This window comes from Engystomops pustulosus, chromosome 2 (assembly GCF_040894005.1).
Source record: "Engystomops pustulosus chromosome 2, aEngPut4.maternal, whole genome shotgun sequence".
NCBI classification, from domain to species: domain Eukaryota; kingdom Metazoa; phylum Chordata; class Amphibia; order Anura; family Leptodactylidae; genus Engystomops; species Engystomops pustulosus.
The window spans coordinates 229,868,996-229,884,982 of record NC_092412.1 but is presented as its reverse complement, the minus strand read 5'-3'; the positions used below and the strand labels follow the sequence as shown (position 1 = coordinate 229,884,982).

The following is a 15,987-nucleotide window of genomic DNA, read 5'->3' as shown; positions in this document are numbered from 1 at the left end:
GTGGCATGGCAACCCCCCGGGTCGGACTCACCTGTCCAACGCTCCTGCTTGCCGACTAAGCTGCGGGCGTGTCTGCTCACTAGGGTGCGCGCGCCGGCTCTTTGGGATTTAAAGGGCCAGCGTCCTCCCGATTGGTGCTGGTTAATCACCTCCTGCTCCCTGTTACCCTGGCTGCCACCGCGGGCCTAGTCGCATCTGTGGAATGACCTGGTGGCACCACGCCACGGCAAGACCATCCCGCTTTGCGGCAAGTTCTGGTGAAGACCAGCTGGCATTAGATTCCTCTCCCAGTTGTCGGCTAGTACCATCATCATCTCCCGCGGTGGTCCAGAGGGTCCCCAGTACCCTAGTGACACCCCCTTCCCTTTAAAAATGCATATTTATACACACATTTATACACACGTTATATATACACACACACATAAAGTATATGCACATCATATACACACATAGGGGGAGATTTATCAGGAGTCTTTTAGAGCAGAACTATTCGACCAATCAGAGCTCAACTTTCATTTTCCCACAGCTGTTTATAAAATTAAAGCTAAGCTCTGATTGGTTTCCATGGACAACTAGAACAGGTTTACCTCAGAAACTTGATGATAAATCTTCCCCATACCCACATACCCTATATACACGCACATACAGTATATACACGCACATACAGTATATACACATCGTATACACACATACAGTATATAAACGCACATACAGTATATATACATCATATGCACAAATACACTATATACATGCACATACAGTATATACACATCATATACATGCAGATACAATCCATAGACATGATATATTCACATACATACAGCATATAACCATCATGTACATGCGCACACCACACAATATTTAGACAGATTATATACAAATACATACAGTACACTTCATATACATTCACATAAAATATATGCACATCAAATATACTCACATACACTACATAAACACCATACACATATAGTATATACTCCCACAGTCCAGCAGTCTCCTGCTCTCACCAGTAAGCACATGGTGCATTGTACATGGTGTAGGTATAAAGAAGGAGAGTCCTAGTCCTTTTTCTTCTGCTACCCCTCCCTTTCCTCCAATATTTCTTCTCTAAGCCAACAACAGCTTGGCTTCTCATGAACTGTTTGCTGTGGAGGAAGTGCAACAAAATATCTATACACTGCTGCATGTGTTTGCAGTGTGGTAGGTTAGGTAGCCGGGCCCCTCACACTCTGGACCCCATAGCATCTTCTAGGGCTGCTACCCCTGTAGTTCCGCCGTGAGTCATAGGTAATCTGAAAGACACCTCCTGCTCTGCTGCAGCCTGAACCAATGATTAGAGGTGTGTCTTAGACTACCATGCATTTTCTGAAGTCACTGTAGCTTGGACATAGTCATGGATCACATCTTTGCTTTAATGGAGTTAAATAGGAGGAAATAAATGGCAGGTCAGGCAGGTCTGCTCCATACTTACTGACTTACATATCATTTATGAGCTTGTGATGGGAAAGTCTCTTCATGGTCAATTGATTTGCCTCCAGATGTTTACGGCATTGCATGTCAGCACCAGTCCTCAAGTCACCCCACCAGGCCGTGTTTACAGGGTTTCTTTTTAGTATTGCACAGATGGTATGATTATTGTCAGTGCGTCAGAAATTGTCACACGTGTTCTCCCGTGAGGACGGCGACTAAGAAACAATGGTCGACCAAATGAATGTATGTGCGTGCCGCCAAAATAACCTCATTCACATGAAAGAAACTGCTTTACAGTCTCTAATAAATCTGCCACATGTGAATATAACCTGTGTGGGGATAAGATCTCAATTATGAGAGACTCTTCCTTTTCTTCTTTTGCTATTATAAACACAGGCCGGAGGCCAGGACAATCAACATCCCAGCAGCGCTCACCCAGAGCCCCTCATAAAATTAATGGAGGGGGGGGGAGCCACTCTTCATCCTCTCACCAGTTCAACCATAGGTTATGGCCTACTCGCTAAAGGTCACTTGTATAAATACCTATCTTATACGCCACAGGAAACTGTGTGGTGCATAATATATCTTAGGTGTCTTGTCAGCCTATATGTGACAAGTGGTGGCAGTGGAACACACTCAGGTTCTTGGAGGGCGCAGAGCTGTCCAGTGAGACCCGGCAGGCTCCCTTCCGGAACCCAAGTCAGATCCAGTCAGCGAGCAGCCATGACAGCACAAACCCTACCCAAAAATAACATTATAAATTAATAATAATACACAGACAAAGCTCCTTTGGATAAATAATGGCCGTGGTGTTTATTAAAGGGTAACATAAATTCATAAATAATTAAATCAGTAATTCATTAGTAATAATTAATTAAATATTAATAAAAACAGAAAAACTTCAATTTTATTGAATAAAAGAACCCAGTCCACCCAGCATTGCTGGGTGACAATGCCCAACTAACAAACACCCACGACAGTCTGAATGAAAATTTAATAGTGAGGGAGGGAGGTGCTCTTCTTGTCCTGACACTCGGCGTCTTCTGGCAGCTCGCCACCTGTAAACAGCTGTTTAAATCCTATTTACCTCAGAAACTTCCACCAATCACAAATACGCCTACATTCTTCTGCCCAAAGACTAAGAAACTTCTAGAATGAAGGTACCAAGTTATCGCTAAAATAGGTGAGCCAGACTGAACCATTCTTCTAACAACTAACTTTATTAACACCAGAATAACACTAAAACTTCTCTATCACAACTAGCTACTAATTTACTTAGAGAAGGGGGAGGACTGTGCGGCCATGTGTCCCCCAGATTAGTCAATTCTGGGGGGCCCCTTTTTCAGGTTCCTGACACCTTGATAGAGCAAAAACATTGAAAATATGTAAAGATGCTGCTGTTAAACCATATCATTCATGAAAGAAATCATGTGAAATCTGGTTTTTGTAAATTGTGATTTTTCCCCCCATACAATTTTTATTCTGTATTGTGTTTTCAATCTTTTATTTTTCCTGAAAATTAATGGAGAAACTGACAACTGAGTGCTACCATTCCCTCTACCAGTGTTGTGTGCCCGGGGTCAGATTATCATAGGCCCTACAAGTCTGGAATCACTTCCTACATATGGAACTAGAATCAAGATTCGTGGGGAATGGAGGTTGTGTCCCTTCTGCCTGCTTTCAATCTTCAGTTTATGGACCTTTGTAGGACCTTCAAAGGTCCTGAAATGGTTCTTGTGTTCATGTGTATTGAGAGCAGGAACAGATTTATGAGAATTTCATGGGTGGAGGTCCTTCTTAGCATAAAATTTGATGGGTGGATTCTATTATAATCCACTACTGTGTATGCCTGTCGGCACTGATTGTGATTGTGTCAGACAATAACACACCCTAAGGCAATGGTGACACCCAGTTGTCAATTTATTACATTTTTTTCCAGAAGAAATATCAGAAGAATGGCCCCGTGCAGAGTGAATTTAGGAGCCATATAGAGAATCCCGTAGACATTCGGTGCAATTTTACATTATCATCTCCTTCCAAATAATCAGAATTTTGTGTCCTTAAAATATGGGACATACATTTCAGTTTTGTTTTTGTCTCTGACAGGTATCTTATGTGAAAGCCATTGACATCTGGATGGCGGTCTGCCTGCTGTTTGTGTTTGCTGCTCTACTAGAATATGCAGCTGTGAATTTTGTATCAAGGCAACACAAGGAGTTTCTGAGGCTTCGCAGGAGGCAGAAGAGACAAAGCAAGGTAAGATAATTTCATATATTCCAGACTTGTGTATTGTATCACACCTCGCGTTTACAGCGTACGCCGGCTATTACCGTCATTTTATGTTCTCTCTTTCCCTGTGGGAGCAGATATAATGAAGAGTTAGATGAAGACTTGTTTTGCTTTTCAGAAAAGTTGTGTGCATGCACTTTGGAGGCTCTATGCTTCTGTAGGCTCTGTACATGGGGCCTCTATCCTTCTATAGAGGTATTGCTTCAAGAGTATAATACAGCCATAACACACCACAAAAGAATTATGTGATATGATAATTTCTTTATATCTCCATTGATTTAGAGTAATGAGAAAGTAGAGTATGGGTTGCTGGAAGTCTATGGGTGGCACATTTATGGCAACTTGGTCCATATGGTGGTCAGCACAGTAGAGGTTTTAGGTGACATTTAGACAATACATTTTAATAGCACCAAAGCCCATGGTTACAAAATCTGCACACTGCACGCAAAATGGAGCCATCTGACTTCAGCTCTGTGCCATGCGAAGAGTAAACAGGAGATCTGGGTGGGTAAATGTGTGTTGGCCCCCATTTATCAGATATTGATGGCTTATTCTGAGGATAAGCTATCAATGAAACGTTCCAAAATTTCTAAATTTTACCTATTTTTAAAGGGAACTGGTCACCGGTCAACTTATAGTTTACCTGGCTCCCTGTGAGCTTGTGTCCTGGGTCCCTGAGATGTGTTCATCACAAAGCAGAGTCCCTGGCCCCTGCTCCCGAAAAGACTGCATCGGTCACATTGATAAAAACACCCGATTCTCACACATGCACGTTCAGCACCTTCTTGTGAACATGTACAGTGGAGACAGACAACACAGCTTTAGTGCTATCTGCGCATGTGCTGCATCACATGGGGTTGCTAGGCAAGTCACTACGGAGTTTGGGTACCTGCCTGGCGCCTTACGTCTCTGCATGTGTTGCAGCACATGCGCTGATAGCAGTGAATACTTGACGACGGTCTCCACTGTATCTGTTCATGTTCATAAGAAGGTGCTGAATGTGAAAGCGCCAGCACAAAGTGACCGGGAGGAGGGAGGGTTTTATTTACAAAGTGATGGCTGATTGGCATTTGCAGGAGAAGGGTTGGGGGACTCTGCTCTGTGCTGAACACGCCTTGGGGACCAAAAACAGAAGCTTACAGGGAGCAGGGTAAACTTTAATATAAGTTAATGTTTGAACTACAAATGCTAGAATTTTTATAAATTTGGGGATTTGCTTCAAGATTGTTCCCTACAAGATTGGGCAGCCACAAGAAATACCAGTGACAATGACTCTCTCGCAAGTGAATGGAGAGACTTTTGCATGTGCTACCCTCTGCCGTTCCCTTGTGACTGCAAATATGTCTCCGTAACAAGATTTTCAGGCATATATGGCATATCACATTTCCTGCATTGCTCACAGTTTCGTGATTGATGGGATGATTTTTGAAGGTTATTATAGGTATACTTTGTTATACCTATTTACTCATTATAAAAGAGTTAAAAGATATATAAGAGTTCAAAATAAATATACTCTCCTCACAGATTCCTTGCTGCTCCTCAGCCTCTCGCTTCCTGTTTTCTCCTAATACACAGGAAGTACGTGAAAATGTCTGCTTAGCCATTCATCAGCTAGCAGACTGATTGGCTATCAGTTGTTCCTCGTCATTTCTTAATGTTTTTGGAAATGAAATTGCAGCAGGTACCTGGAGGCCATAAAAACTGCAGTGGGGTGGGATTGTAGAGATGACTATAAGCTCATTTACAGCTCAGTTGAACACATTCTCATATACAGGCAGTCCCCAGGTTACGTACAAGATTTATTTTGTAGGTTTGTTCTTAAGTTAAATTTGTATGTAAGTCGGAATTGTATATTTTATAATTGTCGCTCCAGCCAAATTTTTTTTGGTCTCTGTGACAATTGGATTTTAAAAATGTTGGATTATCATAAGAACCAGGATTAACAATAAAGGTTAATCTTAGACACATTTGATTTTTTTTATAGCTGTTTATTGTAACTTGGGACTAAAGTACAGTAAATTACCAACATCCAGAGGTCCATCTGTAACTAGTGTATAGGTAGCCATAGGAGCAGAATGACTCAGCAACCAGGAAAAACTTCCAAGCTTTTTAAGATTTTCAAGATTTTTTTTTTAAGTTGCAGGGGGGGGGGGGGGGTTACTAAAACAAAAAGCTGCACTCACTTTTCTGCAGGTCTCTTGGGTTTTTAGTCTACCTGGACTGAAAGTGTTGAGATCACATTCATTGAGCCAATTACTCATCTCGGAATTCATATGACCATTGAGGTCAGGGATTGGCTTAGCTTTCAAGTTCATAATGCAAAAGACATCAGCACTTGTGTTCCAATCGGGATAAAAGTCCCAGGGGCTGTAGTGCCTGTACTATAAATTTGGAAATCTACAAAATAATTAACAAAAACAAACTAAGAAAAATATCACTTTTATTACTACTAACTTAGTCCATGAAATAGTTTCCAGCCCAGTAGACCGTAGATTACTCTCTTTATATGTTTTTATAACTTTCACTGTACAAATGGAATAACTTCAAAAAGAAAGGGATTTTCAAATAGTATCATAGTAATTTGTACTCCCTGGATTTGGCAATCGTGTTGCTTTTCCCCGTTCGTGCTCCGAGTATTGCGCAATAGGCCGTCCTTAGAAAAGACTGTAATTTATGACAGCGCCTGCCACGCGTGATATATTTTATTGTGCTTTCTGCAATTTCAGCGCATAAATAACATGTTTTCGGAAGCATTGTCAACTTATTGTCTCATAATTCTATATTATGTTAATTGCATGAAAGATTGTATCCTCCTGCAGTCAGGGGGGTCACACAAACAATGGCGCTTACACGTGGTGGAGTTGAGAGCCGGAGTACAAAAGGCAGTGATTAAATAGATGAATGTGTGCACACAGATTAAACAATGATCTCTCCCTACATAAGCAGTTTCTATGGAGATTAGGAGATTATGGAGTAGCATCAAGTCAACTGTCTAAAACTATGAATGTTGTCCCATATGAATACCTATAAGACAGTGACTAGTATACCTCCTGCTTACAGGCGTAATATGGCATCATACAGCCACCAAACCACCCATATGCAACTGTACTGAACCTCCATGTGACTCCAATTTTCACAAATACAGCTAAAGTTTTCCTCACGTCCCCATAAAATCAACTTTGTTATCTTACCTGGCACACATCTCAGCACTAGTTGGTAAGGTGTGTCCTGCCCTGCCGAGTTAAGAGGCTCCTTAACCCACTAACATTTTCAATATTCGTCTCATGTATGTATGTGATCACATGAAATCACAGTATGCCTCCATAGAGGATGTGGAGGAGTAGAAGTCCATGGAGACATGCTGTGTTTTCATGTGATCAGATACATACATGGGGTAGATTTGTCAAATGTTAGTGGGTAAAAGATTTTAGATAACATTCTCGCCAAATGGTTAGAAGAAGGCATCGCTCAATATTAAAACACCATTGAGACCACCAGGTACGTAATATGCAAAACTTTTTTTTTATCAATAGTCATCATAACTTAGTCATCCAACTCAGCAATATAAAAGGCCATACATTACATCACTGTATTATTTCAAATACGGCCTATAAGGCCGAGATCGAGATGTGTTCAGCATCTCTGTGGGACGTGTGAAGATCATTCAAGATTCGATTTGATGAAGCTTCTCCAAAATTTTCAAACAATTAGGTTTGGGTCTGAATGAAATGTTGCTCCAATTGTTATGGAAATATATAACCCCCCCCCCCTGGTCCTCTAAAACAGAGATTTAAAAAAAATATATAAAAGTCCCCATCTCATTTTATTAATTTTCTTCAATTATATTTCTTAGTAAACCCTAAACATAACCCCTATGAAAAAAAAATTGCCAAATGAATTAAATTAAATTTTTTTTAATTAAAAAAACCTGTATTTTAAAAGGACTAAAAGGAAGTTACATACCAATTTATAGGACAATTGGAGATTCAATTTGGTGCCGTACCTGATCTACGATTCAACAAATCAATTCACTCATCTCTAGTCTCTAAACACCAAATCGATTTAGGGATATTCATGGATTGTCCTCCTCATGTTAGGACACCAAAGAGACTAGGTATTAAAAAGTGTTCTAACTTAGCCTTAAGGGTATGTATCTGATTGCTGGAGATTTCACCTCAGGGGTACTCGCCAATCATGGGTCTCATGCCTGATGCTCCATTTACAATCCACGGGACTGATAGATAGTTGAACGTTGTACTTTGCTCTCTTCATCAGTCTCATAGATAATGAATTCCTCTCCATTGCTCACAGTACCCCAATTTCTTGATCAACCTAAGTAGGTAACAAGTTGTGCTAGTAGGACCACTTTAAAGGGAACCTGTCAACAGAAATTAGTCTAATAAACCAATACCAGTTTGTTGGGAAGCATCTCAACACCTCATCATGTGTCATTCATGGCCCAATGGGGGGGGGGGCATCATCCAGAAAATTATTTTTGAAGTGAGATGTAAAGTGGTTACATAAACGCAAGGAGGCTCAGGAGATCTGGTTAGTGATGTCTCTGGATGCAGGACCATCAATTATAGTGAAGGGGGTGTTGTGAGGCAGGGAGAGCTTGACAGTGTTAAACTCTCTCCGCCTCCTTGACTTTATACAACCATTTTACATCTCAATTCAAAAAGAATGAAACATGATCTGGAAGGTGTTCAGTTGCCTCACAACAAACTGGTAGTGGTTTATTAGCCCAATTTCTGATGACAGGTTCCCTTTAACTACTAACCCATTGCAGATCTCATTGTTGCAAATCTCATGGGGTTATTCTATGTAAGAGTGTGTAGAACTTACATTCTTTTTGGAAACTATCTGTATCATTGGAGAGTTAATGCTTCCCCAAACACATCAAATATGATTAGTATGGAGCCACTGCTGGCTGTGTTGATGAGATCAGATGCCTCCTATACCCTCACAAACCAATGTTTGCAGCACAAGACATAGTGGGACTTTGTATTACTTTGATTACATGAATTAAGTAAAATTTCCTTTGCGAGTGCTCCTTGGCTGGGATTTATTCCTAGAACAGTAATCTAAGAACATTTCTGAAAATGACAGAGTAAACAGCTTCCTGCAGCACTCGATCATTTTCTCAGATAATGTTCAGTTTTGTCCTTTCTAAACTGGGCTGTGCCATTACGAGGGGTGCGTGTGCAACTGTGTGTATTAAGCAATGTTTTTAGAAGCGAAACTAAATGTAACATTTTTTTTTAAAGTTTGTTTGACACTGTTTGGAGGGTCGTTCCAAGGACATCCACATGCCCCTCTAAGCAGTGTCATGGGAGGTGTGTTTATGGTAATGAGGTTAGCGCACAGCCCAATGACAGAAGTGCAGCAGGACACGGGACATCACAGGAAGTCCCAAAAGCAGCTTCCGCAAGGTCACGTGACCAACGGTTCCCACAGAAAGAAGAAGAGAATATACCTGGCTAAGTACAATATGCGTGCCCCTATTAGGAGGTTGTACTTACCCTGGTAAACTCTGGTATTGTGGGCAACTTCTCAAAGGTTAAAGAGAACCTGTCCTTGGAAATTGGAAATTAAAGGGAACCTGTCACTAGGAATGTCGTTTTAACAGGTTCCAATAACTTTTGCTATGCTGATTTTAACTCCTTAATGACCAGGCCCATTTTTATATTTTCATTTCCATTTTTCATTCCTGACATTCAAAAATCTAACTTTTTTTTATTTTTCCATGTAAAGAGCTGTGTGAGGGCCTATTTTCTGTGTAGCAAATTGCACTTCATAGTGATGGTATTTAATATTCCATGCCACGTACTGGAAGGCGGGAAAGAAATTCCAAATGCATTAAAATTGGTGAAAAAACACATTTGTGTCATTTTCTTGTATTTTCTTGGTATTTGCGCCCCAAATGACATGTCCACTTTATTCTTTGTGTCAGTCCGATCACGGGATACTAAATTTCTATAGGTTTTATAATGTTTTCATACATTTGCTGAAATTAAAACCTCCTGCACAAAAAAAAATCTTGCTTTCAGTTCTAGGGAAAGGGGGGGGGGGGGTGTGTGATATGAATTAGTTAAGAATTTAGTTAAAGGGGAGCAGGGGCGCACCTGCCATGAGGCGAGTTGAGATTCTCGCCTCAGGCGGCGCGCCTCCTGCTAGACTAGGGGGCGGCGTCGGGCTCCTGCCCGCTGGCATGGGTTCCAGCTGGCACCTCTTAAAGTCCCCCCCGGACAATACCGCCGCCCATCACATTCACCCGGCGGCGGGCGGCTCCTGTGCCGGCGTGCAGGCCGACACTTCCCCTCAGCGGCCCGCCTATCACATTCAAACACCCGGCACAGGCACCAGCGCGCAGGCCGACACTTCCCCCAGCGGCCCGCCCATCCATTCAACACGCGCGCGGGCGGCACATGTACCTGCGCGCCGGCCGACACTTCCCCCACCCGCGGCCCGCCTATCACATCTCACCGCCCGGCACAGGTACCAGTCCCTGCCCCAGCCCAATGTCCGCGCTAGCCGTCGCCCCCCCCCCCCCGTTTTCGCTGCCCCCCCCGTTTTCGCTGCCCCCCCCAGACTCCGGTCCCCCCCCCGGCTCCGACATCCGCGTTCCCCCCTCCCCCACCCCGGCTGCGATTCTCACGTCCCCCCCCCCCCCGGCCCCCCGAGGACAAGGTTGACGAGAAAGGAAGAAAAGGAAGAAAAGAGTGAAGGTAACTTCTATGTATGTATATATATGTGTGTGTGTGTGAATGTATGCATAGATGTCTCTGTGTGTGTTTGTATGTGTGTAATATATATATTCTGTATATGTATGGGTGTATATTTGCTGTATATACTGTTTATATATGTGTATGTATGTGTGTACATTCAGCGTGCCACCATGTAAAATATACTATATGGCGCCACGCTGTATGTATTATATGGTATATGGCGCCACGCTGTATGTATTATATGGTATATGGCGGCACGCTGTATGTATTATATGGTATATGGGGGCACACTGTATGTATTACATGGTATATGGCGGCACCCTGTATGTATTATATGGTATATGGGGGCACGCTGTATGTATTATATGGTATATGGGGGCACACTGTATGTATTATATGGTATATGGAGGCACACTGTATGTATTATATGGTATATGGCTGCACACTGTATGTATTATATGGTATATGGCTGCACGCTGTATGTAGTATATGGTATATGGGGGCACGCTGTATGTATTATATGGTATATGGCGGCACGCTGTATGTATTACATGGTATATGGCTGCACACTGTATGTATTATATGGTATATGGCTGCACGCTGTATGTAGTATATGGTATATGGGGGCACGCTGTATGTATTATATGGTATATGGGAGCACGCTGTATGTATTATATGGTATATGGGGGCACGCTGTATGTATTATATGGTATATGGCGCCACGCTGTATGTATTATATGGTATATGGCGGCACGCTGTATGTATTATATGGTATATGGCGCCACGCTGTATGTATTATATGGTATATGGGGGCACACTGTATGTATTACATGGTATATGGCGGCACACTGTATGTATTATATGGTATATGGGAGCACGCTGTATGTATTATATGGTATATGGGAGCACGCTGTATGTATTATATGGTATATGGCGCCACGCTGTATGTATTATATGGTATATGGGGGCACGCTGTATGTATTATATGGTATATGGGGGCACGCTGTATGTATTATATGGTATATGGCGCCACGCTGTATGTATTATATGGTATATGGGGGCACGCTGTATGTATTATATGGTACATGGGGGCACGCTGTATGTATTATATGGTATATGGCGGCACAGTGTATGTATTATATGGTATATGGAGGCACACTATGTATTATATGGTTAATGGGGGCACACTGTATGTATTATATGGTATATGGCGGCACAGTGTATGTATTATATGGTATATGGAGGCACGCTGTATGTATTATATGGTATATGGGGGCACGCTGTATGTATTATATGGTATATGGGGGCACGCTGTATGTATTATATGGTATATGGGGGCACACTGTATGTATTATATGGTATATGGGGGCACGCTGTATGTATTATATGGTATATGGCGGCACGCTGTATGTATTATATGGTATATGGCGGCACGCTGTATGTATTATATGGTATATGGAGGCACACTATGTATTATATGGTATATGGGGGCACACTGTATGTATTATATGGTATATGGGGGCACACTATATGTATTATATGGTATATGGCGGCACGCTGTATGTATTATATGGTATGTGGCAGCACGCTGTATTGATTTTATATTATATGGCGGATTGTTGTAAGTATTTGTGCTTTGTAGTAGCTCGCTGTGTTTATTCTATAGTACATGGAGGGAAGCTCTATGTATTTTGCATTGCTTTATTTTAACATTAAACCAATATGATTGGGTCTGGTCCTGACACTCCCTGATATATTACATATATGGAGTGGGGGGGGGGGGTCTTTTTATAGTTCGCCTCAGGCAGCAGAAAGGCTAGGTGCACCCCTGAAGGGGAGCGACGATCTAAGTCAATAGGGCAGTGCCCTTACCCCTCCGGCTTTTTACCGCCCCTGGCAGCTTTGCAGGTGGCGATCATGGGTGTTGCCAGTGGGTGTTTATTGCAATACACAGCAAACACCCACCTTGTAAAATGCGCATAGCATAGGCTATAAACAACCTATTACCAGATTTTAAAAAAAGACATTCCTGGTGACAGGTTCGCTTTAAGACCTTCGAGTCATGTTCTTTCATGACCCAGCATGGTAACATCATCCAAAAAAATCTACTTTAAATGGTAAACTGGTTGTATAGTCATGAAGGCGTAAATTTTAGCACTGAAATCACGCTCTTCCCTCCCCAGAACATCTTCTTTTCTGTATTTCATGTATTTACAACGAGGTCATCGCTGACCAACTCTCCTGAAGTCTGGTGCATGATGTCAATCACCCTAGAGGGGTATTTTGAGGCTAGGAGAGCAGGACTTCAGTGCTTAACTCTCCGCCTTTGTCACTTTATACAACCAATTTACATATCGCTTCAAAATAGATTTCCTGGATGATGCCACCACACTGGTTCATGAAAGAAGCATGATCTGGAAGATATAAAGCTGCTTGACAATGTGCAAACAATAGTTCATTAGGTCATTTTCTGCTGACAGGTTCTCTTCAGGGTTAAGGTGCTCCAAAGAAATTATATTTTTAATCTGATACTGTTCCGTAGCTCAAGTCAATATATATATCTGACTGCATGGTAATATTATGCACATAGTACAGTTATTTGATTTACAATTTTTACTATGACAATCCTTTGAAAGACATGTTACAGCAGAAGTGACATCAAAGTTCTTGAATATTATTATTGCTTTTTATGATTTTGCTGCATCATATGTGAAATGTGCAATTTCTTTATGCTTTCTCCATGTGTGATTACTTTTCATTGCTACAATCTGATTTTTTTTTTGCATGGTTTTTGTGCCATTTTTTTTATTTAATCATTTTGCTGTTCTTCCATTCTTGCTGCCTTTATCTGTTGTGACACTCTGTGGATATGACAATCTGTGGATAGAATGTCCATGCTGGGAATGAAAGCGTGGAGTCGGTACGGCGCATGAATGGATTGCGGAGTACAGATTCCTCAGCATACGGAACTATGAATCAAATCTACAACCCAAGCTTAAGGGTAAAACAAACAAAAGAGAGGGGGTTTAAAGAGTAAATATATAAGGAGATGGGGGGATTACATTCACTATAAACCATTTTAATGCAATTGTATGTGATCTGTGAAGGATGTGACAGATGTGCGGCTCCATGATCCCTTAGTGTAAAGAAGCTTCTAAGAGTAGGGGGTGTAGATGGAGGGAGAGATCCCCTCTGTCAGCTTGTTTTTCACTCTTGTACGTGGTATTATTTTAGATGTGATGGAGCAAGGGGTTACAGATTTGTCTTTAGAAAGAAAAGCTTTTCCTAAAAAAAAAATAATACAGCAACATTTGACCCATATCAGGACTGCTGAGCTTCTGAGAAATTCAGGACTGCAGTTCTACTCGATAAAATAAAAACCTTCTTGCGTGCTGTGCTCCTCACACACCAGTCCTTAAAATCTGCCACGGAGTCACATAGTGGGGCTCATTTACTTACCTGGCCCTTGTCCAACATGGATTCGGGTTCTGCCGGGATTCACTATGGTCGTGCGCCCGATATCCAGTAGGTGTCACTGCTGCACCGAGGTCCGCCGGAGTTCACTTGCTTCTTCTCGGTGCATGTAAGTGCTTGATCTTGCGACAAATTTCGTTTTTTAAATTCCCCATTTTTTCTGAATCCGTTGGGTTGTCTGAAGGCCACGCCCCCCGATTTCTGTCATGTGAAAGCCGGAGCGATTGCACCAAAATCTGATCGCGTGCGCTAAAATCCCGGTGGAATTCGGCGCAAAACGGAAAAATTCGGGGAAACCCGACGAAAGTGCGGCCGTGGAGCCCTTAGTAAATGAGCCCCAGTATGTTCTAGTGCACAGCAGGATTTGGAGCCTGTAACAATTTCAAGAGTACTTCACTTTAAAAAGCACAAACACTAAAACTCCATTTTATTCAGAATAAAAATACGATGTACAATGTTATACACCTGCCGCTCTTCTCATAGAAGAAAAATGATGGGTTGGTGTTCAAGTACTTGCGCAGAGATCAGGTCTATAAAATTGATATTTTAAGAAGGCCACCTCTGACATAGAGATTAAATTTGCCAGGAAATAGCTATTTTGAATAATTCCTTGTTTTGATGCCACTGCTTATATTTTTTACAAGGTGGCACAAGCAATGCAAATATCCAGGGTAAAAATTTATTTTATTATACTTTGTCTTTCGCCTTGCTTCAACTGGGTCCTTACCTGATCTAAGGATGGGTCTGCATCTCCCTGCACCTTTACGCCCTTGACTCCAAATCCTCTGTACACTTATACACAGAATTAGATATCAAAGAACTACAGTCACTTCCTCCAACTATAAAAAGCAAAATTAGGAAATTAAGGGAAGAGGTTATCCATTTTATTCTGACCTGACCATAGACATAATGACACAGCAACAGACTCTCTTCCTACAAGGTACTGTGTTTTACCCTGAAACATCCCCACTTTTCATGTATAATATGTTTGTCGATTATTACAATTATGTTAGTGCAGCTCAAGGAAGCCAGCATACAGCTCAGTCTGATACACCTCAATACTACTATATCCCTCCATCCACCACATCCTACCATCTCACCAGAGACAGCTCAGTCTGATACACCTCAATACTACTATATCCCTCCATCCACCACATCCTACCATCTCACCAGAGACAGCTCAGTCTGATGCAGCTCAATACTACTATATCCCCCCATCCACGACATCCTACCATCTCACCAGAGACAGCTCAGTCTGATGCAGCTCAATACTGCTGTATCCCTCCAACAGCCATGCTCCTCCCACTAGATGCAGCTCAGTCTGATACAGCTAAATACTGCTGTATCCTTCCATCAGCCATGCCCATCCATCTCACATGAGATACATGAGAGAGGTCTGATACAGCTCAATACTGCTGTATCTTTCCATCAGCCATGCCCCTCCCACTTCACAAGAGATAGCTCAATCTGACATAGCTAAATACTGCTGTATGCCTCCATCAGCCACACCCCTCCCTATTCACAAGAGACAGCTCAGTCTGATACAGCTCAATACCGCTGCATCTCTCTTCCAGCTCTGATCCCCTATCTCACAAGAGACGGCTCAGTCTGATACAGCTCAATACCGCTGCATCTCTCCACCAGCTCTGATCCCCTATCTCACAAGAGTTGTGGATTTGGTTAAAAACCATAAAAATAGCTGGTAGTGTGCTACTAGGACATCACTCCACGGATTAAAGAAGAATGTTCTAATTTCCAAAAGGGCTAGAACAGCCCTTCTTCAAGTACAATTGAAATGAAGATAAAGAAACAGGAGGTCTGCTTCTCACATACTGCTCAGAGATAATCCATGGAGTGATGTCCTAGTACAGTGATGGCGAACCTTTTGACCGAGTGCCCAAACTACAACCAAAATCCATTTATTTGCCAGGAAGTGCCAACATGGCATTTCAAGCAGTAACATTGCTACCAGTTCTTCTACTTCATTCAATTGTAATGGCTCTCCTAAGGCCACCAATACAGTTGA

The 15,987-nt window shown here is 42.0% G+C and overlaps 1 protein-coding gene across 3 annotated transcripts in view; it reads left to right on the top strand.

Moving 5' to 3' along the window:
* The window catches only part of GLRA2 (glycine receptor alpha 2), a 118,831-nt gene that overhangs the window by 80,718 nt on the left and 22,126 nt on the right, over positions 1 to 15,987 (top strand). For all 3 annotated transcript variants that reach the window (XM_072138469.1, XM_072138468.1, XM_072138470.1), the window contains exon 8: positions 3,577 to 3,726. In XM_072138469.1, coding sequence (XP_071994570.1) covers positions 3,577 to 3,726 — 150 coding nt within the window. The remainder of the gene's footprint in view (positions 1 to 3,576; positions 3,727 to 15,987) is intronic.